The sequence below is a fragment of the Coregonus lavaretus genome (assembly GCF_964263955.1).
Source record: "Coregonus lavaretus genome assembly, chromosome: 10".
NCBI lineage: Eukaryota > Metazoa > Chordata > Actinopteri > Salmoniformes > Salmonidae > Coregonus > Coregonus lavaretus.
The window spans coordinates 40,180,279-40,207,629 of NC_139997.1; the positions used below are offsets into that span (position 1 = coordinate 40,180,279).

General features: G+C 41.6%; 1 protein-coding gene across 1 annotated transcript in view; it reads right to left on the reverse strand.

Moving 5' to 3' along the window:
- The window catches only part of LOC311136006 (ephrin-B1-like), a 73,632-nt gene extending 46,940 nt beyond the window's left edge, over positions 1–26,692 (reverse strand). The window contains exon 1 of the mRNA XM_084170065.1: positions 25,580–26,692. Coding sequence (XP_084026191.1) covers positions 25,580–25,698 — 119 coding nt within the window. The 5' untranslated portion in view covers positions 25,699–26,692. The remainder of the gene's footprint in view (positions 1–25,579) is intronic.
- Positions 26,693–27,351: the final 659 nt, after the last annotated feature.

A 27,351-nucleotide genomic window follows, 5' to 3' on the forward strand; every position in this document is an offset into this window, starting at 1 on the left:
TACATAGTGGCAGAGGGAAGTATCCAAATGGATCCTGCCAAAGTATCAGCAGTCACTTCATGGCCAGTTCCGGAGAACAGAAAGAAGCTGCAACAGTTTCTGGGATTTGCTAACTTCTATAGAAAGTTTATCCGGAACTACAGTACCGTTGCTGCCCCTCTCACTGCTCTAACCAGCACCAAGCAACCCTTCACCTGGACCCCAGCAGCCGACAAAGCCTTCAGTACCCTCAAGGTGAGGTTCACCTCCGCTCCCATCCTCCAGATGCCTGATGTGGACCGGCAATTCATTGTGGAGGTGGACGCCTCGGATGTGGGAGTTGGTGCTGTGATTTCTCAGTGGGCTGCGGAGGATAGGAAGCTCCATCCCTGTGCCTTTTTCTCACGTCGGTTGTCCCCCTCTGAGTGCAATTACGACATAGGGAACCGTGAGCTGCTGGCTGTGAAGCTTGCCTTGGAGGAGTGGCGTCACTGGCTGGAGGGGTCCACCATTCCATTTCTCGTTTGGACCGATCATAAGAACTTGGAGTACATCCGCACGGCCAAACGGTTGAACTCCAGGCAGTCCCGCTGGGCCCTGTTCTTCACCAGGTTTAATTTCACTCTGTCATACCGGCCTGGATCACGCAACACCAAGCCAGACGCCCTCTCCCGTCAATTCCAGAAGGATGACACCCCCTCCAAGGACCCTGTGTCGATTCTGCCAAGTCCCTGCATCGTTGCAGCTCTGACCTGGGCTGTTGAGGAACAGGTGCTGGAGGCTCTCCGTAACCAGCCAGGTCCCAGCACTTGCCCAGCTGACCGCCTTTTTGTCCCCGAAGACCTGAGGTCCCAGGTCGTTCAGTGGGGACATGACTCCCGCCTAGCTTGTCACCCTGGCTCCACCCGCACTTACAACCTGCTCGCCCAGAGGTTCTGGTGGCCCTCTCTGAGAAAGGATGTACGGGAATTCGTCCAAGCCTGCCCCATCTGCAACCAACACAAGTCGTCCTGCCAGCCCCCAGCCGGATTGCTGCAGCCCCTGCCTGTGCCCAGACGTCCCTGGTCTCACATCGCCCTTGACTTTGTCACGGGGCTGCCCCCTTCAAGTGGCATGACCGTCATTCTCACCATAGTGGACCGTTTCAGCAAGATGGCACACTTCATTCCCCTCCCCAAGCTCCCAACCGCCAAGGAGACCGCCCAGGTGGTCCTGGAACACGTCTTCCGGATCCACGGACTGCCAAAGGACGTAGTTTCTGACCGTGGTCCACAATTCTCCTCCGCTTTTTGGAAGGAGTTCTGTCACCTGCTGGGAGCCACAGTCAGTCTGACTTCCGGATTCCATCCCCAATCCAATGGGCAGTCAGAACGGGCTAATCAGGAGCTCGAGAAGGCACTGCGATGCATGACTTCACGCAACCCCCACTCCTGGTCGCAGCAATTGACATGGGTGGAGTACGCACACAATTCTCTGACCTGCTCTGCCATCGGTATGTCCCCTTTCCAATGTGTTTATGGATACCAGCCTCCTCTATTTGCCAGCCAGGAAGAGGAGGTTACTTGCCCATCTGCACTTGCTTTTGCCCGTCGATGTCGCCGCACCTGGTCACAAGCCCGAGCCACACTCCTCAGATCCGTTGCCAGCTACACTACCGGGGCCAACCGTCGGAGAGTTCCTGCTCCCACCTACCATGTTGGTCAAAGGGTGTGGTTGTCATCGAAGAACCTGCCACTCAGGGTGGAGTCGCAGAAGCTGGCACCTCGGTTCATTGGCCCATTCCCTATCATAAGAGTGATTAGCCCAACTGCTGTCCGGCTCCAACTGCCTAATTCCCTGAGGGTGCACCCCACTTTCCATGTGTCTAAGATTAAGCCCATCCATGAGAGTCCGCTGGTCCCTGCTGCGCCTTGTCCTCCTCCTCCACGGCTCGTCGATGGTGGTCTGGTTTACACCGTCCGCCGCCTGCTTCGGTCCAGACGGAGGGGTAGGGGTCTCCAGTACCTCATTGACTGGGAGGGCTATGGACCTGAGGAAAGGACCTGGGTGCCAGCTAGTCGGATTGTGGATAGGACTCTCATCACCGCTTTCCACCAACGGCATCCTGATCAACCTGCAATCCGTAGGGGCCGCCCCAGAGGGGTCCCTAACCGTCCTGCCCGCTCGGCTTCCTGTCCTGTGCCTGATCCTGTCTCGGGACCTGTCCCATCTCCCGACCACGGCCCTCCGGCTTCCTCCGAGGATGAGGACGTTCACTCGGACCGTTCGGAGGAGTTCTAGCCCTCCTCCGGCTCCCCTCCTCCCGCCCGGCGTGGTGTTGCTCTTGGGACTTCTGGGGCCGTCCCTTGGGGGGGGGGTTCTGTCATGAGCCTCTCACTCCACCGGGTTACCACCTTAATTTTCTTCCACTCTGCTCACCACTCTCTCTACTCAGCCTAACTAGCTCCACCTGTCCCTGCTCTGCTCTGCTCTAATTACTCTGCCAGCTGCGCTGCATTACCCACTACCTCTCCCAGTATTTAAGGCCCTGTCTTTCAGCTCTCCGGGGTCAGATCGTCTGCAAAGCTCACACCCGGAACCTGTTTGCTCGCGCTTCTGGCTCACCCTGGTTTTGTGACCCCGGACCTGCCTGATTTTTGGATACTCTTCTGCCCCAGGAGATCCAGACCTGCTTCTGCCATAACGACTCCTGACTACTCTGCAATCCCGGACTTCTGGACCACCCACCACCGGCTTCATAGGACGCATCGCTGCCACTGGGGGGGGCACAGACCCAGCACATTGGACGGGATCCCTGTTACCCCTGGAGCCTTCATTCACTCCCTACTTCCCTTTTCCCTTAAGTTTTAATAAACTTTCTGGTGTGACGCAATTGTGGTCCTCTGGTCGTCTGTCTGAACCGTGACATAAGATATGGATGTTGTATCCCTGTCCAAAAGACAGGCAACTGCAGCTGAAACAGTTGGTACTGGTCAATAAATTATTACTGTAGCGTTATAAAACGATTGCAATATTGTACACACTTTTTCTTTTTTTTCAGGTTGATTGTGTTTGATTGTGTTTGTACTTCATATAAATGCTAAAAATAACATAACTTTTTTGTGTCCTTAACAGCAAATACACATTAACACGGGTAAATGTACGACCATTAATGGGGTACAGTATAAAAAGGCTTGTGATACCATTCACCCCTAAACCAATTCCTTGGTTAAGGTTGCTCAAATACAGACTGGTCATTGTTTAGTGAGTTCAGTGTGGAATAATGGCTTTTGTGTCAATGGTCTACAGTCTGGTTTACAGAGGCACTCATGGCACGTGCATCACAGTGCTCTGCCATAAGTATCACAGCAATTTCAACATACACATACATTTTTCCTTCAACCCGGCTTTGTAAAGCAGATGGGCAGTTAGTGTCTGGTAGTTCGTAGGCAGAGGATCAGGCACACTTAAACAGTTAGAAGGCTGGTAATGTGTTATCTTAAAGTTGCCATACCCTCACAGAAATGCTCAATTACATATCGAAGGAGAAACAGAGACCTGGCGAGCACGGGGGCAAAAGCGACAGATGCCCCCTACAGGCATAGAGAGATAATCACCGTCCTTACAAAATCCATTACATCTGCTTTTCTTTGACGTCTATTTTGGTCTCCAGTGCATGGAGCTGCCTGAGATTACCAGGGATACAGTAATTGGCAACATGGCTGTGACTCCTCCAGATCAAGAGCCCAGTTTGGAGTATATCAGTTCTCAGTTCTCGTGGGCTGGAGACTGCAGCCCAGGGCTGGCTGTGTGAATTATCTAATTATCCCAATTACCTTCAAACAGGCTGAGGATTCTGCTAAAGGCCAGTGGCAGTATGAAGAGTTGTGTCACTGTGACTGGGGTTTGATTCACTGTAGCAACATTTTCCTATATATTGAACAGTGACCAATGGCTTAACCTAATAATTCACTGGATAATCGTGTCACATCATAGAATTGCACTGCAGACTCTAGTTGAATACGGAGAAATTATATCATAGTCTACTACACAGTGCGTACAAACTAATAAACTTGCAACTACTGTATCTGCAGCATGACTATTTTAGACACTCCCTTTTCAACTGAAAATCTTCCACACATCCTTCCCGCTGCCTGTATGACTAAATATGTCTCAGCCTATGCTGTAAAATACCAACAAGACTGCTAAATTATAAATTCTGCCTAGGAATGAGGGTGGGATTTATCACAAAATAATGTACCACCGTAAAAATGCAACTTGACAAGCAAGGCAAGCATGAACATCAATGGACTGAGTGGTGACAACTCTTAACTATGCCACTCTGACCACAAAGACCTCATACTGAACATTTTGTTTGAATATTTTTTTCTGAGATGTGGAAATACTGACTGTTATCTACACTCCTCAATTTAGATGTACAAATTTGTACCGTAAATCAATCAAATCTAGGTCCATTCTAAGCTGGCTGGAGACAGAGACAGACCAGGGTCACTGTGGTTCTGAGAGACAGGTTTCCAGTCCTGGAGGAAGCCCAACCGCAGATGGACTCTGATCTGCTGAGGAAACCCACTACAGGCTGTAGACCCAGGGGGCCTAGTGGCAGCCCAGCCAGCCCAGCCGACCAGGCCTGATCTGAACGGTGGCCAAAACACACCAAGTGATAGAAGAGCGCTCCATACCAGGAGGTCCTCAGGGAAGGATGCTCCTTAAATGGGTTTCATTTAGGCGTCTGCCTCTGACTGTAATACTGAATGTGCTTCTAATGAGGATATATCAGTGTGGCCTCGTGGATACGGGGATGACATGATGAGACATGCTGTGTTATAAGGTGCAGAAGAAAGCAGGCTATTACCTGCGATTGGAGATGAAGGTGTGGATGGGGGGTGTAAATGAAGACTAGTGCTATATTTATCTGACATCTCCTGCTACTCAATAAGAGGGGGAGATATTCTGTTCAATATCAACAGGGCTTTAACAACATTTCTTTGCAATGTTTCCGAGGCAGGTGCCCTGAAGTACGTACCAGGAATATACAGTGGGGAAAATTATTTAGTCAGCCACCAATTGTGCAAGTTCTCCCACTTAAAAAGATGAGAGAGGCCTGTAATTTTCATCATAGGTACACATCAACTATGACAGACAAATCCAGAAAATCACATTGTAGGATTTTTTATGAATTTATTTGCAAATTATGGTGGAAAATAAGTATTTGGTCACCTACAAACAAGCAAGATTTCTGGCTCTCACAGACCTGTAACTTCTTCTTTAGGAGGCTCCTCTGTCCTCCACTCGTTACCTGTATTAATGGCACCTGTTTGAACTTGTTATCAGTATAAAAGACACCTGTCCACAACCTCAAAATGTCAGAATAATAGTAGAGAGAATGATTTATTTCAGCTTTTATTTCTTTCATCACATTCCCAGTGGGTCAGAAGTTTACATACACTCAATTAGTATTTGGTAGCATTGCCTTTAAATTGCTTAACTTGGGTCAAACGTTTCGGGTAGCCTTCCACAAGCTTCCCACAATAAGTTGGGTGAATTTTGGCCCATTCCTCCTGACAGAGCTGGTGTAACTGAGTCAGGTTTGCAGGCCTCCTTGCTCGCACATACTTTTGAACGTGGTACCATTGCCAACAAAGGGTATATAACAAAGTATTGAGAAACTTTTGTTATTGACCAAATACTTATTTTCCACCATAATTTGCAAATAAATTCATTAAAAATCCTACAATGTGATTTTCTGAAATTTTTTTCCTCATTTTGTCTGTCATAGTTGACGTGTACCTATGATGAAAATTACAGGCCTCTCTCATCTTTTTAATTAGGAGAACTTGCACAATTGGTGGCTGACTAAATAATTTTTTTCCCCACTGTATTTGGCTGCATAGCACATGGAAATAAATGTATCACAAATTTACCACAGGAAACGACTAGCTAGCACTAGCTATGGACAGAAATTTGAATCAGGGGTGTTTCCAATATAAGAAACGTTCAACCACTCAGTGTTCATTGTTTGGGTTTTATGTATCTGTGATACCAAAGAGGGCAAAAGAAAGACGACCTAATGTTTTCACTATACTCCTACACAGTGGCTGCCATTCATCAGAAATGCTCAACTAAAACCACCATAAAGATGTTCTGATTGTGTCTCTTCTGCTGTTACATCCCTTCAAGGCAACTAGGAAAAAACGCATTGAAAAAAATCGATTCAAATCAATGGTACATATAAGAGACACAACTTTGTTTTTCTTTTACTAGACTTCTTTTTAAAAGTCGCCTTCTCTGCTTCTTTCCCAGTTTTGCCTTGGTTTGGGGAAGATCATTAGCTACTTTGACTCCAGCAAGGCAGCATCATTTGTCCCACGCCCGGCAGCACAGAAACATGTCCTTGCCGGTAATAAGTCTAAAGAACACATATGACCTTAGGAAGGTTCCCATATGCAAAATCATGGCAACAGTAACTCAGGACAAAACCTGACAGAGAGACAAGATTTATGATCCAACTGAACAAACTATGAGAGGTATAATGGTTTTTATTTATTCTCTACCCCCTTGTAACAGTATTCAATATTTATCGTTCTTTGTTAGGAAATGAACCATCACAACTATTGTTCAAGACTCAATTGGACAAGCGGAGCATTCCTGGGGCAGGTTACCCAGATACGTCCATGACTTCTGCCCACATTCCCATCGCTTTGGTTAGGAGGAGAGAATGCCACAGGTCAGAGGAATGAGACGATGAGGCTGGCTCCTTCCTTTCCCCTTTAGCTTTGACATGGAATGCGTGATTGGCAGCTCTCTTTATGTTTCTGACTGGGGGGAAAGTCTCTCAATAATACAATCTGACTCTGCCCAGTCCACTGGCAACAGGTTACATACTCCTATAAACTCCTATAACCTTGAGACTCATAAGAACATTTTCTAAATTATTTTGAGGTAATACATTAGCAATGTGAATACTGCTTTAAGCTGAATTTGTCAACAATAAAATATTATTCATGATATTTCTAAATGTTATACTCTATATTTCCTATCTGAGCGATTGCAGTCTCGCTCGAGGGGAAAACAAACCTTTCAGTGAATGCAGAATATTGTTCACTGACATTCTCAGGCAGAATTTGATGTGATTGATGGTGATCTGAATTCAGTGGGAATTCCCATAGACTGTACTGTTACAGGAAGGACTTAATGAGGATCTGGCACCGCGTTGATGTCGCTGATCAGGTTACACACTGAGAACTGATTACCCTCTGCCCAACAACAGCAAATAAACAGGTTTTACTCTGCAAACTGGAAGAATCACAACCTGAGTAGCCTGAGAGACCCATGTCAAAAACTGTAATATAACTTCCATTAACGTAAATAAAAAACTGCCCCAAAAAAGTCAGTTGCCTTGGATTTAAAACAGACGGAAAATGTGATAAGTTGATTCGCTCAGTGGGCTGCATTGGCATGAATGGTGTCTTCTATCCTATAAGTGGAATCAGTAGCACTAATTCACCATTACAGTAGACATAACTAATTAATCTGGTCTAGTCTGCCTAGCTAACACCTCTCCCAGGAAAAAAGCCTTGTATGCTCACAAAATACCTGGCTCAGAGCAAGTTCAAACATCTATGACACAACAACCATTTGATTGTCAAGACTTGTCCCAGGAGCATAGGAAGACTGCATTAATCAAAAACAGATCATTTTCTTGAGGAGCATTACACCACTTCACACGTTGAGCCCTGCACAACCAAAAGGTAATTTCTAATGGGTTCAACCAAAACCCACTAAACGCACACATAAATCAAAATAAGTGCATGTCTTGGCCTGACCAGATTTGCATCTGACTGTCCCCTACTCCCTTTTATTAACTACCACACCAAAGAGACTCCTTTCAGAGTCAAGCCAGGGATGAGAAAAGAACATGGGGTAATAGTAGACGAGGGGAACAAAAAGGACCGAATGACAGCCTGTCATTGGGAAAGACAACTCAATCTCGTATTGTTTACTTGAGAGTAACACAACGTAACAATTCCACTGCTGGTGATCACAGTCAACTTACATATGTATTTCTGATTAGAGGGCATAGCCTGTGATGTATCATATCAACATCTGAAATTGACCCTATTTGTATCACACTGCTGGTCTGTCTTGAAAAACCTGGTGACCGCAACTATGATGGTTAACAAGACAGATAGAGCCAGCCCCATCTATATAAATGCAAATAGAATCTCCGCCCAACACATGATGGGAACCTTCTGTTTACTGTCAAGAGGAAACAAGGATAAAACAACTTATTGAACTTTGACCTTTTCAGCACTTGTCATGCTGGTTGTGAACTAGTTAGGCCCCAAAGCAATAAAATGCACTTTCCATCTATTTGCCTATTAGCAGTGAAATAGGAGAGACTTCACAGAAACGTCCGACCACAGAACAATATTAAGTAAGGGTGAATAATCCCCTCAATATTAACAACTCACTCAAAGGAAAGGTCAACCAGAAAACTAAAATATACACTGAGTGTACAAAACATTAAGAACACCTGGTCTTTCCATGATACAGACTGACCAGGTGAATCCAGGTGAAAGCTATGATCACTTACTGATGTCACTTGTTAAATCCACTTCAATCAGTGTAGATGAAGGGGAGGAGAAATGTTAAAGAAGGATTTTTAAGCCTTGAGACAATTGATACATTGTGTATGTGTCATTCAGAGGTTGAATGGGCAAGACAAAATATTTAAGTGCCTTTGAACGGGGTATGGTAGTAGGTGCCAGGCGCACCGGTTTGTGTCAAGAACTGCAACGCTGCTGGGTTTTACACACTCAACAGTTTCCTGTGTGTATCAAGAATGGTCCACCACCCAAAGGACATCCAGCCAACTTGACACAACTGTGGGAAGCATTGGAGTCAACATGGGCCAGCATCCCTGTGGAACGCGTTTGACACCTTGTAGAGTCCATGCCCCGACAAATTGAGGCTGTTCTGAAGGCAAAAGGGGGGGTGCAACTCAATATTATGTTTTGTACACTCAGTGTAGGTTCAAACTAGACTACACATACAGACAGTTTGTCTATTTGTATGGAACATACTAAACTTGCTACTGCATCATTTCATTTGAATAGCTAATTACAAAAAGGCAAATCTCTCTCTTGTGAAACCAGAGTTTCAACAACAGTTGACAGGAGCAACAAGAAACAGGAGCAGTCCAAACAAAGCTGTTGTGATAAGGTTGGAACAGGTCTGCTTTAGTGCCTGGGGCCTGTATTACAGCTCTTGTCTGACAAGACAGAAAGTTGACAATCCAGTTCTTTAGTTTTTGTTTCATTAGGGTTATTTCCTTTTTAATTATAGTCTTCTCAAGACACCATTTGGTTTTGCTTTTGAGAAACAGCTGGCTAATAGCTTAAGACAGCAGGGGGAAAGACACGCTATTAGGGAAGCTATATTATAACCATTACTACCATCTGCAACAGATACTTGCCCTTAATCTCACTGAGTTTGGCCACGCTGACACCAGAGCCTCCCTCTACCCAACAAGTCTTCCCTTTTGTGGAGACAGCTGCAACCTTGCCTTGCAATGTGACTGTGGACACACACTGTTCATCTAGCACTTGACCAGAACACAGATACAAAGTGGTTACTGTGCTTGAGCAGACACAATGCTAAATGCAGAAGACCACCACAGACATATTGTCCGATCACAGCAAGTTTCCTCTTTGGCAACTTTTTCTTCCCACGAAAAGTCTTAATGGAATATTGCATAAGACTAGTTCATTCTTTTTATTGGGATTTAGAAATTAAACTATTCTAACCATATGTGATATTTTCTACATTTGATTCTTGATGATTTGATTCTTCCCTGGTTCTGCTTCCTTCCCACAGAGAATAAGAAATACATTAAAAATCCTGAATAGACTTTCTGGGTGCTAAGCCAGGCTATTTTTCAAACCTCGCTCTGAGGGGATAAATGCTGACACACTATAATAGCACTTGTCACGCAGCTAGCAACCTTAATGCCAACACAATGCATCAGAGGACTGCTGTTTTCAGAGCTTCCTCCTACCTCTTCTTTCAGCAGATTATTCAGTCTGACTAAATTTGGGAACACTGGAATCATCTGAATCGAGCACAGCAGCTCCCCTAATATGTCAGAGAGAAGTCTAATGCTTGGATATTGTTGCATGTATTAAATAACTATTAGGATTTGGGCATTGCGTGTTGGGTGCTTTAGTTTGGCAGATGTTGAGCTGACGGAGCTGTTTGAAGTGTCAACTACTCCAACTCCCCCCTCTCTTCAAAAACACAGTAGTCAACCATGAAAATATTGTTCCTTTGTGTAAGGAGTCCATCGAGCTCCTTGCCTTTGCCTTAGCTTTACAATACATCTGTTAGTTTACATAATCACGTTTAATTTCCCCTACAGCTACGTATGTATGAAAAATGTATGCACTCACTAACTGTAAGTCGCTCTGTATAAGAGCATCTGCTAAATGACTAAAATGTAAAATGTATGTGCACCAGCCTGCACTCATGACAAATGCTCCAAGACTAATTGCTTTAAGACAGTTTTAGTGTGGAGAAAATTCAAACTCAAATATTAGTTTAATCAGTCACTGGAGTATACATTTCATTACACAAAATCTAAACTCAGTAAATCAGTGTCCCACTATTCCTATAATATTTTATGGCCCTCTTAACAATGGTTGTCAAACGATCAAGTTCCAGCCAATACAGTCACACGATAACAACGACCACCGTATTTAAAGAATTGCTTGAAAACTCTGAATCAATGCATTTGTCTCTTATTACTCTTTTAGTAAGAAGCATTACTGAGGCAAGATGATAACAGGTGCATATATTTTGCTGCTATTATGGAAAACAAGCTTCAGAGATGCATAGCCTGGGGTTTCTCAGTCCTATTTTACTTCAGAGTGCCTTTAAAGGTTTTAAGCTGCCAGATCCATGAAGGCCATTCCATTGGGAAGAAGCGGTGGCTTGTGTCACAACCTGATCATCAGTCAGAGCCTCAGCGCGGTGACCTGTGGCCAAACTGTAACCTCACTGCAGGCAGACAATAGCCCAGTCCCCCGGAGGAGTACCTGGTCTCCAGACAATGTCATTTATTTTAATGTGAAAGGCCACACTGGGAGGAATTTCAATTTGGCTTTGTGTGGACTTCATTGTCCTCTTTTCTCTCTGAAACTTTAACCTGACAGCTCACCGCCTCTTCTCAAAACAAATGCTTTTGTTTGCAGGATTAATACTCTATTGGTATGCCTGCATTGTCTTCAATATTCTCCATATCCCTGACTGTCAGGTAAAATAATTACATAAGGGTCATAAAAAGAGAAAATTTGCACGAAATCCGTGACTATCTGACTTAATCCGTCAAACCAGCAATCAAAACAATGCATTAATAGACCTAAAATCCCACTTGCTTTAAGCCACTAAGGATTTAACTGCAGCCTAACAGAAGGTGTATAAAGCTCAAAACCACTATTCTCAGAACCTCTAAAAAGAAAATCAAGAAGAACGATGTATTTTTATATTTAGATATAAATCCACATGGTCAAAAGTTATATGCACTACAAATCATCTACTATGGGCTGTCTATCGTTTGCCTAAACTCGGTCAGAAACGGGAGAAAAGGGGGTTGTTTTTTCCTGTCTGTGTATGCGCAGATTCCTTAGCAGCCTCCTGTAAAGAGCGGGAGAGAATGCTTCCCGGCGTGGGGCTTTTGAGCTGGCCTCTCCAGCTGCCAGGGCACTCGGCGGTTTGAGGGTCCGCCAATCCTTGGGAGCTGTGCCGTTAACAGCGTGACTTTTAATCCAACCCCCCCCCCCCCCCCCCCCCATCCCAAACTCTGTGCCGTGGACTAGGGAATCCTTTCATGCTGGTCATTCACATAGCAACGCCTCGAGAGGGCCTTCAAGGAGCCCCAGTAGAATGGGTTAAAGGTGGCATGGAGAAAACCCGGGCTTACAGACACATTGGATCACTAGCCTTCATAGAGCTGCACGGCCAGACAAAGGAGAGAGGAAAACCTCAGCAAACCTCAAGGTGGCTCCCATCTGACGTGCACCCTCAGAGAGGGAGAAAAATCATGTTTATGAAATTTGAAAGGTGGCTGTTATCTATTTGTCACTGTCAGGGTCTATAGTTATAATCACTATGTCTCTGTTATGCCATTTCTGCTGTGTGATTTCTTTCATGACGCACAGTGCAAATTAAAGGGTCGTTTTCATCATTAATAATAAAATGTATTCTAGCAAAGAGTCTGGCGCAGTAACACACTTACGGAAGACTAGGCCTATCAGGCTCACGGCATCCGCCATTTAGTTAAATCTATTCTGAAACGCCAGTTCTAATGGGCTTTGGAATGGCTGTCACATCCATCCGTTCCAGAGCCAGGGACTTGACTTGGAATGCAGAGAGACACAAGGGTTTCCCTACTGTTGTCCTCTCCATGAAGAAGATCAAACCACTTGCTTCCCTGTTTGGGATCCTGCTCAATACATAGGTGTAACTAATGGAGTCAGATCCGATCAGTCTCAGTGTGTGTGTGTGTGTGTGTGTGTGTGTGTGTGTGTGTGTGTGTGTGTGTGTGTGTGTGTGTGTGTGTGAGAGAGAGAGAGAGAGAGAGATAGGATATAACAACATTGATTCTACGATACAAGATAACACAAGAAGAGACATAGCATGTCTATACATGACCATACCTTTAGCCGTCCTTACCATTAAAACAAAACGATTCAAAACAAGTTTTAAGAAAACCTGTGCATACTATTAACACAGACCACCGTAAGTAAAATAAGTTCTGCTACAAACTGTGAATGCAAAAACTAGTATATTGTTGAAGCACTCAGAAACAGAGAGCACATTGTTAGGGGAGCCATATGCATTTGTGGAAAGCAATATCTGTATCCAAATCTCACAGTTGGTTGGGGCGATGTGTGTGCTGAATTTCAAGGTGAGAGTGTTTGGTGGAATACCCCTTTGTGTGATCTGTGCCTCTGATATCTAACATCTGTTCCTCACTCCTTGTGCTACACAATCCCCATTCTGTACAGTAACCTCTCCTCCATGCTGGTGCAAGCATGAGCTAGGCATGTAGAACTGATACCCCCAACAGCATTATCCCAAGCCCTTGATTGTTTAGTAGAGTTCAATGAATGTTGTAGTTGACTTAGGAATGGTCATGGATCGAGTGTGCCAAACAATGCCGTTCTTGTGGCGCTCAACAATGACTCAGCCTACTCTGCCAATAAATATGAACTCAATGGCTTTCAGTCAACTGTATGTAACTGCTGTGTCGAGAGATGGAAAAACACATGCATCCATTTTCTCATGCAACTTTATACAAAATGTCGGTAATGAAAATATAACCTTTCCGAACCACACACCACTGGCTATTTTATTTTAATTTTCAATAGGACTATCACTAATGTACTATGCTTCTGAATGTGCCTTTCAAATATGTCCAGAAACTTGAAATAACTGATTTCTGCTTCTCAGCTTCCTTTGTCTACATATGAGAGCCTTTGTAATGGTAACTGCTTTGGGGTCCAATATAATGATGCATGTTCAACAATCAGACATTAACAGACAACATTAATTATTAGTTGTCCCTTAAGCATTTGGGTATCTTTCATTGCATTAGAGAGCTCAGTATTTCATTTAGAGGGCTGTGAATGCATGAGTCAGTGCTAAGGAACTTTACAGCCAGACTGTCGACAGATTCATAAAAGGTTCTGCACATACTAGTCGTCACATGAAAAAAATTCTAACAGCTAGAAAATACATATTTTACTGCAAGAGATTTGGGTCGTCCATTAACAGTGCATTTGGGTGGAAAGTTCACTCCCCAGAGTAGCCCTGAGAAAACATGCTGTAAAACATTCCCCTGAATATTCCCTTTTTATGTATTGATTTAAATAAGTAACGAGAAGGGAAAAGGCCACTTAGAGCGACCTGATCAGTCAGCTATAGAGGACTCAGATAGGAGAATGTGGCCCACATGAGAATGGAGAAACGTTAATGTTCTCATAGACATAAGATGAGGTAACAGTTCTCATGTTGTCACGATCGTCATAAAGATTGGACCAAGGCGCAGCGTGATATGCGTACATCTTTTTAATAGTGTACTGGCAACACGATACAAAATACAAAACAACCAAACAAAACGTGAAGTCCTCGGTTAACAACACAAACCAACACGGAACAAGATCCCACAAAACACAAGTGCACAACAGGCTGCCTAAGTATGGTTCCCAATCAGAGACAACAAGCAACAGCTGATTCTCGTTGCCTCTGATTGAGAACCACCCCGGCCAACATAGAACCCCATAACCTAGAACAGAACGCAGAAAACGAAACATAGACACTACACAAAGAAACTAACACCCTGGCTCAACATACAAGAGTCCCCAGAGCCAGGGCGTGACACATGTCTTCATCTCAAAATGTCTAATCTCTCGTGGACAGACGACGTACACATAAATGGCACTGTAGACATAGAATTAGGAAATAGAAAACTAGAATGGACATGAGCCTTCTTATGATGGGATAAAGGTCAGCCACTTTGGTCAGGGAGTTGGTCAATCATGTTTTTCCAGTTATGTGATAAGATATTAGGTAAAATAATGAATTTGAAGACTTTATCTGCACTGTATGTTTGTTAGTTAGCTAGCCAGACAGTTTTAGAGGAATGATTCCATTCATTATTTCAATTAAAGCTGCAATATGTAACTTTTTGGGCGACCTGACCAAATTCATATAGAAATGTGAGTTATAGATCTGTCATTCTTATTGAAAGCAAGTCTAAGAAGCGGTAGATCTGTTTTATGTGTGCTATTTCTATGCTTCCCGTTCTTGAAGATGCACTATGTAGATATAGCTCCTCCATTTCCTGTTTGCTAAAATTCTTATAGTTCGCCTAATTTCAGTTTATGTGACAAAACAAGCAAATATAGTGTAGAGAATTGTTGTATTATCTAAACCGCTGTAAAAATATATTTTCTATAACCCAAAATATGAAGCTGGTGTACAAAACCGAAAGTAAAAGATGCAAAAACTATAATTGAAAACGGGAAGCATAGAAATAGCGCACATTGAACATATCTAACATTCTTAGACTTGCTTTCAATGAGAATGACAGACCTCACATTTCTATGTGAATTTTGTCGGCTCTCCCAAAAAGTTACATTTTGCAGCTTTATGTTTCGTTTTTGCTTCTTTTACTTTCGGTTTTGTACACCAGCTGAAAATACAATACAGCTATTTCACAGCGGTTTAGATGGCACAATGATTCTCTACACTGTACTTGCTTGTTTTGTCACATAAACTGAAACTAGTGAACTATTATAATTTTTGCAACCAGGAAATGGCGGAGCGATTTCTGCATAGTGCACCTTTAACTGCCAATATGCCAACATTACATTCAGACAATAGTCCCAATCGGTATTAAATAGAATACCCGCCTGTGGGGAAAACAACCTGTGGTTACCTAGGTTACCCCATTGGCTCACAGCAAATACTTGACCCTTTTCAAACACAATTTTCTTGTTGTCTGCTTGTTTTAGTCAATTACAAAACTACATTTAACAAAAGTACAGCATGTCTAAAGATTATTTTTCAACATTGCCTATCCAGAGAGTTCTCACTACATACAAAAACGTAATATTGTAGGGCTTCCCTCATGCCCCTTTTCATGACGGTGCTAGGAGCCACGTGAGTGAATGTTAGCTAACTACCGACCGACCGGAACATTAAGCTAGCCAAGACCAACAACACAAACAAATGGACTATACAGCTACAAGTAGTGAGTGGCGTTACAAATTGACTATACTAAACAAGTTAAATGTCTTACCTGTGATGAAATGTTTTCCACACACAGAGTAACGTGTAGCCTACTTGGACACCGAGCCCCACATATCCCACTCTCCCACGGCAAATAACCTGAAACCACAGGGCTCTTCTCGCAGGCTAAATTTTTTCCTACATGGGAGCATTGCGATCCGTAGGTCAGGATTTTTGACCTGGTTACATGTACATTGAACAACACAGCAGCTTTTCAGCATGTTTAGTTATTTCTGTATAACTGAAACTCTATGATGAAGTTGGCTCTTTTACAATGGATATTCTGGGAAATAATGTTTGTTTTCCCCAATTTGTGGGCGTCGTTGAGGGGAATTCCTTCTTATGACGTGAATATTGACTCAGCATATAGTGGCTGTCATTTTCAGCCTATTCTGGAAGTTTGAAGGTTTATGACATAGGCCTTCTAGTAATTTAATAGGATCACTATGACCGTAGATCTGTCATGATACAACGGGATGTGTGAGATGAGCAGCATTAGTTCCGGGTTGTGTTTACCGTCACTAGTTATTAGGACAAATCACAATTTCACAGGTGTTAGCATCTTTCGAATTTCGGAAGGGGAGGGGACTTTTGGCCCATAGACTTGCCCGTAACTTGCAAAGAGAGAGAGTGGCGCTCTTTATTCCAGTTCCGATCTTCATTCTATCTTCTCTTAACTCCTATCTACCGAGAACTTAATCGAGTATCTAACCAATTCCGCAAGACATTAGTTCTGGGTTAACCGAGATTACAAAATGTCTAAAACCATGCCTTCTATATCTAACAATGGTATGTACGTACAATGGCTTTCCTCAGGTGCTCAGTTGATCCGAATCAAAGCCATTAATGGCTGCAAAAGTTGGACTCAGACAACTGTCTGGACTAGTAGCTCCACTGCTTTCTAAAAGTGGAATATTAGAGTGCCTAATGACACAATGACTGCTTTTACTTTCCTTTCATTTTTGTACTAAGCCGTCCTGAGGTGGCTCTAAGTCTCTCCTCTTTGTGATGGGGTCTGGGTTTCTGTGAAACGTTATCAGAACCAGCATGAAGGGATGAGGGCAGGAAGAGAACAAAACCACTCCTGTGACACTTCTCAAAGGAATCTCTTTCTTGTGTAAACTACGGCTGAAACCTAGGGAGCTGGGGCATGGGTGGGTTTATTAAAGGCTGGAGGGTTGGCACAGCCTATTTAAAGAGTGACAAAGTTAATCTCTAGACTGTCACTTTTAATCACAGGAGCATTGATCATGATGGCACAGTCAGACAAAGCTTGAGCTACTCCACTTGGCTCTAATATATTAAACACACAGGCCACTCGATATTTTCTCCATTTATCATACGCTGCTGAATCTCCCGACCAAGCTATATCCGTAAATGTCTATATGTGACTTTGTGAGAATAATTAAAACACAAATCAAAAGCAATGTTTTCTCCTGTTTTACAACATCATGTCGAACTGTTGACATAACCATAGACCAGTCACTGAAGACAGCTAGTCTCTCATATTGGTCTTCACAGAGTGAGATTTCAGAGGTTTCAGTCCCTAATTGATAACTTCAATACATTAACTGGATAGTTAAAACATTAACCTTTGGTGTCTCCTTTCTCTTTTTGACTTGTTTTTCATTGAGGATTTAATAAGGGATTTGTTAAATTACCTAGTTAAAGGGTCTGATTTCAAGACAGCGCACTGAACACAGACGAAAATAATACTCGCTGGCTTTAACAGGCAAAGATCATTTCTGAATCATTGACTACAGTATAATTATGGTATGAAGTGTACCATCAAACGGAATGATACTGCGTTCAATTTAACAGCCAGTCTCCTGTTGTCCTATCATAACCTCTGTGAGGAGACCTTAAACATATTATGAAACTATTATTGTTAGTGTGTAAATGCAAGTTGTCTAAAAGCTTGCCATTGCCTGTACTTCACATGCGCCAATGGTTAAAAACAGCAAATCTAGTCTCTTGAAGACATACAGTTGGTCTAACTGGCCACCACCTGCTTGGGTCTGTCTGACACATAACCCATAATCTTGGGAAATACAGGACAGGATTACGTTGCTATTGTTCTCACAAGGGAGAGAGATGGCAGGGTGAATTTATGAGGTTTAGCAGTGATGGGTGTCAACAGCAGATACAGCATCCTACACGTAGTACAGTGCATATCATATGTATTAATAATAATAGTATTCACCCCCCTTGGATTTCTTCCCATTTTATTGTGTTACAAAGTTGGATTAAATTGGATTTAATTTTTACAAAATTGTCAATGATCACATCTATACTGACCACATCTACAGTATATAGACAAACTGACATGGTACGTCTATGGAATAGACTGATAAATATGCCAGAACACAGAATCACAACACAACAAAAAAATTGACTGTGACCTTACTCATAACTATCCGTGGGCTAGACAATTATCCATGTTTTGTGAAACTGAAAAGCAGTTTCACCAAAAATATTGTAATTTCAGGAACAAATTACCCGGTGGTGTTAACCAAATCAAGAACAAGCCTTTTCTGATCCTAAAGGAAAATTGGGCAGCTGATATTTGGTTTAAGCCTAAACTTTGAATGTACACTCTCATCAAAGAGAACTACACCACTGAACCATATGTCCACCTGAACCTAACAAAAAGCCAAAGGTCAGTTTGTGCACAACTCAGATCCGGCACCCTCCCCCTCTGGCTATAGAGACGTGTAGATTTAACAGAGTGCCTGAAGAGGAGAGAATTTGCCTACTGTGTGATCTTGGGGAAATCAAAAACAAAAATCCATTTAGTGTTTTATGACGATCTGAGACTTTCTTTTTTGCTTTAAAAAAAATGTGGTGATAACCCTGAAGTATTCTGGTTACGTGACGAGCAGAGGCTTGAATTTTGTTTCAGACAGGGCGTGTTTGAGATTTCTCAGTTTGTTCACAATGCCTGGAGGAGAAGGAGAAATGTACTGTTTGTGTAGTGTGGCTAGATGGTAGCTGTACTGGCCATGATAATTGTATGCATATAATTTGTAAAATGTTATTTTGTTTTGAGTACAAGGAAAATGGTACTGTGTTTAGTAGTGTCTTTTCAGCCCATGTGGGCTGGGCACCGGTAGGTGTATGACACTTAAATAAATCATATCAATCACTCAATCAACAACAACAAAAGAAGATCTACACAAAATACTATGTATTGTCAGGGGAAGAAAAATTATAGATTTTTTAAATATTAATGAAAAATAAAACACATTGATTAGATACAGTAAGTATTCACCCCTGTTAGTCTTATTAGGTAAGTCTCTAAAAACATTGCACACCTGGATTGTGCAATATTTGCCCATTATTTTTTCGGTCAAGGTGTTAGGGATCATGGCTAGACAGCCATTTTCAAGCAGATTTAAGTCATAACTGTAACTCGGCCACTCAGGAACATTCAATGTCTTCCAGGTAAGCAACTCCAGTGTAGATTTGACCTTGTGTTGTAGATTATTGTCCTGCTGAAAAGTGAATTCCTCTCCCAGTGTCTGGTGTAAAGCAGACTGAACCAGGTTTTCCTCTAGGATTTTGCCTGTGCTTAGCTCCATCCCGTTTCTTTTTATCCTGAAAACCTCCCCAGTCATTGCCGGTGTCAAGCGTACCCATACCATGATGCAGCCACCACCATGCTTGAAAATAAGGAGGCAGTTACTCAGTGACATGTGGTGTTGAATTCGTCCCAAACATAAGGCTTTGCATTTAGGCCAAAAAGAGTAATCCTTTGCCGTGTTTAAAAAAATTATAATGTAGTATTACTTTAGTGCAGAATATTTGTATTCTTCTTTTCACTCTGTCATTTAGGTCATTATTGTGGAGTCACTACAATGTTATTGATCCATCCTTAGTTATCTCCCATCACAGCCATGAACTCTGTTCTAAAATAATGGCCTCATGGTGACATCCCTGAGCCGTTTCCTACCTGTCCTGCAGCTCAGTACAGAAGGATGACTGTATCTTTGATGTGTCTGGTTGGTTTAATACATAATCCACAGCATAATTATTAACTTGACCATGCTTAAAGAGATATTCAATGTCTGATTTGTTGTTGTTACCCATCTACCAATCACTGCCATTCTTTATGAGGCTTTCGAAAAGCTTGGTCTTTGTAGTTGAATCTGTGCTTGAAATTCAATAAAGTGAGGGACAAAAGTATTTGATCCCCTGCTGATTTTGTACGTTTGCCCACTGACAAAGACATGATCAGTCTATAATTTTAATGGTAGGTTTATTTGAACAGTGAGAGACAGAATAACAACAAATAAATCCAGAAAAACGCATGTCAAAAATGTTATAAATTGATTTGCATATTAATGAGGGAAAAAAGTATTGGATCCCTCTGCAAAACATGACTTAGTACTTGGTGGCAAAACCCTTGTTGGCAATCACAGAGGACAGACGTTTCTTGTAGTTGGCCACCAGGTTTGCACACATCTCAGGAGGGATTTTGTTCCACTCCTCTTTGCAGATCTTCTCCAAGTCATTAACGTTTCGAGGCTGACGTTTGGCAACTCAAACCTTCAGCTCCCTCCACAGATTTTCTATGGGATTAAGGTCTGGAGACTGGCTAGGCCACTCCAGGACCTTAATGTGCTTCTTCTTGAGCCACTCCTTTGTTGCCTTGGCCGTGTGTTTTGGATCATTGTCATGCTGGAATACCCATCCACGACCCATTTTCAATGCTCTGGCTGAGGGAAGGAGGTTCTCACCCAAGATTTGACGGTGCATGGCCCCGTCCATCATCCCTTTGATGCGGTGAAGTTGTCCTGTCCCCTTAGCAGAAAAACACCCCCAAAGCATAATGTTTCCACCTCCATGTTTGATGGTGTTCTTGAGGTCATAGGCAGCATTCCTCCTCCTCCAAACACAGCGAGTTGAGTTGATGCCAAAGAGCTCCATTTTGGTCTCATCTGACCACAACACCTTCACCCAGTTCTCCTCTGAATCATTCAGATGTTCATTGGCAAACTTCAGACGGCCCTGTATATGTGCTTTCTTGAGCAGGGGGACCTTGCGGGCGCTGCAGGATTTCAGTCCTTCACGGCGTAATGTGTTACCAATTGTTTTCTTGGTAACTATGGTCCCAGCTGCCTTGAGATCATTGACAAGATCCTCCCGTGTAGTTCTGGGCTGATACCTCACCGTTCTCATGATCATTGCAACTCCACGAGGTGAGATCTTGCATGGAGCCCCAGGCCGAGGGAGATTGACAGTTATTTTGTGTTTCTTCCATTTGTGAATAATCGCACCATCTGTTGTCACCTTCTCACCAAGCTGCTTGGCGATGGTCTTGTAGCCCATTCCAGCCTTGTGTAGGTCTACAATCTTGTCCCTGACATCCTTGGAGTGCTCTTTGGTCTTGGCAATGGTGGAGAGTTTGGAATCTGATTGATTGATTTCTTCTGTGGACAGGTGTCTTTTATACAGGTAACAAACTGAGATTAGGAGCACTCCCTTTAAGAGTGTGCTCCTAATCTCAGCTCGTTACCTGTATAAAAGACACCTGGGAGCCAGAAATCTTTCTGATTGAGAGGGGGTCAAATACTTATTTCCCTCATTAAAATGCAAATCAATTTATAATATTTCTGAAATGCGTTTTTCTGAATTTTTTTGTTGTTATTCTGTCTCTCACTGTTCAAATAAACCTACCATTAAAATTATAGACTGATCATTTCTTTGCCAGTGGGCAAACGTACATAATCAGCAGGGGATCAAATACTTTTTTCCCTCACTGTACTTGACTGAGGGATATTACAGATGCTGTATGTTTGGGGGACAGAAGAAGAGGTAGTCATTCAAAAAATCATGTCAACCCCTATAATTTCACCCAGAGTGAGTCCATGTAACTTATTACGTGATTTGTTAAGCCATATTTTACTCCTAAATTAATTTAGGCTTGCCTAAACAAAGGGGGTAAATACTTATGCAACGACTACATTTTAGTTATTGAATTTGCATTAATTTGTAAAAATATATAGAATTTATTTTCACTTTGACATTTTTTGTAGATCAGTGACAAAAAAAGCACAATTAAATCTATTTCAATCCCACTTTGTAATGCAACAAAATGTGAAAAACACGTATGATACCCACTGTCAATCTAGGTGACAAACTACTATATTCTTTCTCAATGTTTGTGTGAGATATCAGTGACCCCAACATGGAAATTGCTACACCACACTACATTTTAAGATGACAAATATTACATCAAGTATTTTTCTACGGCTAGAACAAGATGCTCATATAACAAAATAAATACAGGTTTGTCATAATATATTTGATTGTACTTTGAACAAAATATTCTCCCTCCTTTTCATGGTAGATCTACAGTATAGTAAATGCAGGTAAATCTATCTTAAGTTGCTAGTGAGCTCACTTCTCTGAGGAACTTAGAGAAATCTCCTTTGTTAATGAAAGACAGATTTTCAATTACCTCCTCATTTTATTCCCTCCTGAGAAATTAGAAAGAAACAGGTTTGTTCAATATCAATAAATCCAATTACCAACTATTTCCCCTTCTTTCTCTTAGGTAGAAAAAAAGTAATTGTAAAATATGATCTATGCTTATCTATCCCTCTTGTAGAAAAAAATAAATAAAATACTACTATATCACAGAAAAAAATACTAATCTACTGGTTGTAATAGTAAGTATTTGTAAATATATGCCTGAAATAGAATTTGTGATATCTTCATCTATTATGGATTTGAACGTTTAAATTAGAAGAAGTCTGCAAGAAATAACTTTTCCAAAACATTAACAATATCTTAAAATGTTGGCTTATGATCAAAGAACAACTGCTTTTATGTGCATTAATCTTTGTATTGTGTCTAGTGTTTACACTCTTAAGCATTCTGTGAAGTTCCCTGGTCTACCACAAGCTGTTCCTCATGTACCCAATCACTAGATCTGCTTTTCTATGCTGTACCACAGTAGGCCTATCTATGTGTTAGAGTGTGACTTCATGTGATTACATAAATGGAGTGCTTTCCTAAAGTGTATAGCTGTAAAATTAGTGTGGGCTATCCAAGGCAGTGGTCTGGTACTGGGGAGGAATCAGCAGAAAGTGTGTCTGAAATGCATAAGACTCGATGTGGTAGGCCGGCTACATAACTTTAATAAGGGAAAATAATAAAGAGCGGAGAAGGGAATAGTAGCAACCCTAAAGCTTTCCTCACAAGAGTAGAGTCTGTTACTCTGAACAAGTAACAGAAATACTGAGTGCCAAAATAAAAGTCCCAAAATACAGTACGTCTCAGCTAAGTTTAGTGTTGATCCATCAATATTGGCTATGTGTCCTATTTGATACTGTATGCAGACAATTTGAGTCAACATTGACAGAGACGTCAAGTATCCTATTGAGAAAAATTTGGAAATCATAGAATCATAAATGATAATTAACACGTAATAAGAAGTGCTGTCGAACATGCACAACTAACAGCCAATAAATGGTATACCAGGGGCCTTTGCGTAAATGTGTCTTTAAAAAATTGGTGAGTCAATCTGCCTGGAATTACTGTGGAAAGCCCCGTAAGCTGCTTTACAGAGTGATTTACCAGCGCTAGCATGGGGGTAGTGTTATTCCATATGTCTGTTTCCGAGTTAGACATCTATTACGCCTCTTGCTGGGCCATCACCCCAAGTCCTAAAATCATTACAGCCAACAAGAACTCAAACAATGTTTATTTAGCTTCCCTGAAAATACTTGCTTTGGCCTGTTTTGTTATTAGGCAATATAAAACACTTCAGACAATGTCTCTTCTAAATACATTACTTATGTTTACATTTTGGGTGGCTCTGATCATTTGAGAACTGAAGTTTGAGTTTACATCCACACTGAACACACAATGAAACTCATCCGAACTACTGACAACTTTGTTTGACATACAATGTCTTGATACAAAATGGCTGCTGCATTCCAATTCAAAAACCACAGATGCAGTTGGAGCAAACTTAGTCTGCACCAATTCAGCAAAATAAACAAAATAAACGTGCCTCAGCTCTGAATAAAATGAACAGTTTTAGTTCATACATTGGAAAGAAAATCTATCTATTATGTTTTGAAGTTAGCTTCTCTGGAGGTGCAATCCTGTATATTTTTTGCGTGAATTCAATTTATAACATAGCAATTATCTTATTTTCATGCCTGTATGAACATCATCAAGTCTTCATGTCCTCATGTCCCAATAGATCTGTAATCAGCTTTTAAGTGGCTGGCTGCACTCTGGACGACCTAAGCAATACCACTCGGTGGATAAGTAAACAAACATTAACTTACTTGAGAAAACAGTCACCAACTGTTGTAAAACAACACAGCCTTTTTTTTTAACAACTGCTCAACGGCAATTAAAGACTTGTCTCTGTCAGCACTTTTACGTTGTTCCGTGTCATGACTTCTTTAAAACTGTGTAGTGTTGAGTGAACAAGGCCAGGACTAGGCCACTTCACTTGACTCCATCCACGGCTGGTGTTTAAATCCTGAATACTGAGGCCCTCAGTTACTGCTTTCAAGAATAATAGAGATTTTTAGGTTAATCATAAAAAGGTGTGATTCACCTTATCAGCCTAATTGGATGCTTGGATAATATAATTAATATATTATTATTTTTTATATTCAAGAGACAACACTCTCTGCTACCTTGTTGTACCACTTAAATGTGTTCCATTATATTACTTTAATTTTTACTGATTGAAGGGATTTTGCCCAAGGGTTATATGTATTGTTATTTTATATGCTATAGCATTATTGAAGACAGACCTCAACAGCCAGAAACTACTCATAGAATCTATTTGAGATTTGATATTGCAGGATCATGAATAATTCCAGGGATAACTTGGATTGAAATACATATGAAACATATAGAAGTTTGATATAACTAAATCTAGATCAAAAAACAAAATAGCATTAAAGGCCTACATATTCTAAAAGCAAAGTCCCTGTTACGCTCTGAGGACTGAAGTGTGTTGAGTGGGGATGTTATACTAGGCAATGTATCTACCCTCAAAGCCAGAAAGATATGGATTAAACTTGGAAAACACATTTATAAATGTGTCAATCCATCCAGAGGAGAGCACCTGAAAACACACACACACACACACACACACACACACACACACACACACACACACACACACCAGGAGCAGTTGCTTCTCACTTGATTGTAGAGACCACTCTGCTGCAGGAGAGATGTAGGCTACCCTAACAGTAAATGATGGGGCCTGGATGATTCTAGGTGAATTTGGCACCTCAAAAATGTTGGTTGGAAGTTGATTAATGACAGACACGAGTTAATTAATCCTATCAAAATAACGTATATAGCTTGAATGAAAGACATTTACCATAATATCTAGAAATCCATTAATGACTCACTAGGCAGAACTGAATTACGCTTATTATTGATGGTTTAAAATATGGCCTTTATGATGTATAGGCTATCAAACCATGTCTGCCTTTTTCCCATGACTCCCCTTCATATTGTTTTACAGTAAGCCTATGCTTTTCCATTCAATACTGTGTGAGGCATCAGAGCCAGCACATCACAGAACCCTGAATGTCATTCAGCGCAAATAGTAGTTGGAAACATGTCCAGGTGCCTATGCATATTTATTGAACATTAGCAAGCTTTACGCATGCTAATAGAATAGCATGAGTGTTGTGTTTTATTCAATGCATGGTAATACAGATATAATATATTCTAGATTAGCACATTTAACACTTACTTTGGGTTTTGTGAGTTCCAAACCACCGATTCCAACGTTTTGGCCACGGGCAACAGCGACCTGCACAAGACTGTCAAAAACCAAAGGTAGTACTTCCAATTGGAACCGGAGCCTGCCATTTCCACGCTTATTTAGTGAGGCAAATTAATCAACTGCACGATGAAATCATAAAAAAAAGATGGATACAGTGTAAATCTTGCACGATTCTAGATCCCATTCGCTAGTGTCGCATGTAGATCATGCGTAAAACCACCTTTAAGATGGCAAATGATAACCATCACTGAATAGATATCATGGAATCCTGTTTTCCTCTGTTCCGTGCAGGCTATGCAAGCAGAACAAGAGTATATTGCAGGTAAAACAATGTTCTGGATTCTTTATCTCATCACCTTACCAGTGTCGAATAGATTTGTTTAAACTCATTGATAGAACAAGTTTCAAAATGTCACTGGTCAGAAAATAATGTTGAGCAGGTTAACAAGTGGAGTCTTCGCCCACGAACCCGTGCGCTGGAGTGCGTTTTACAGTTGTTGATTTACATTTCACAAACCGATACTGTAAATGTGACCTCTTTGTCCTTGCTTCAGGAAATATCTATTTTGCCCAGTTGTCACGTCTGTTTTCTTATACTCTTCTTTGTATGGTGAAACCGTTGTCTATAGATAAGTCCATTTCATTTGATCGATTATAATAACGCTCTAACAGAAAACGTTTTGCTTATCTCCAAAATAGCCTACTCCATCTGTGTAGTAGCAGACTCCAAAACACTCGCGATAAAACGCGCAAAATCCTTATTTCAGGTGTAAATTAATCTCCGGTGCATTGAAATTCCAATCCACTTGAGATGTTACAGTCTGCCTGTATATTGAAGACACCAACTCATGTTCGAAGTCCGTTCTGAACTGCTTCATCCAAAGTGCATGAATCACGACATTGATAGGCTACAAGTGAATAATCCAGTTTAGAATCAATAAAAAAAGAAAATAGCTGGTAAATAAAGTTCAATCTTGTGCCTATTTCACTTGAACTCGCAATTAGTTTTTCCAGTGATAGTTCCAGTGTACAGTGCACACTCCAAACTGGCCTACGATTCTCCTTCTTCGCACACACTGCTGCGTACGTAATGCAATGCTTGGATAGCCCTGGCCTCCCAACCAATCAAGGCAGCTTGGCGGGGTCCTCTCATTATTCAGTAGTTCATCATTCCCTTGATGGAAGAGACTCGGCATAGTACAGTCTGGGCCTTTTACAGTGAATAAATGGCAATTAAGAGATAATTATCATTTTCAACATATGTGCGGACTATTTTGTTTAAATATTCGTTGATTAGACATGGTTAATATGGTAGCCTGCACCGGGAATGTCTCCACAATCAACAGAGGTAATATATTTTGCATTCGTAAGGTTTAACATAGCAGTGCATGGTACATTTATTATCGGATGTTGCTCACTAAATGGGCTACTTATAAGGTGTTTTGATAGAGTCAAAAACATACATTTTAGATGAGTCTCACATTAATGAAAAATGGTAGCCTGTGACTCTTGTAGGTCTAATATGGCTCGTATTACTATTGACAATGTTGCCCTCTATCGGAATGGGTGGAAACGTTGTGGGAAAACAGAAAGCATTATCACGAGTGGATCTTGCTGCATCTATTCTTATTTTATTATATTATATTCTAAGCTATTATCTTCTATCCTAAAACGTTTCTCTGCTTGTAATATATGTGATGCATTTGAAGTCATGATGTATATTATCAAAGTTATGGCAG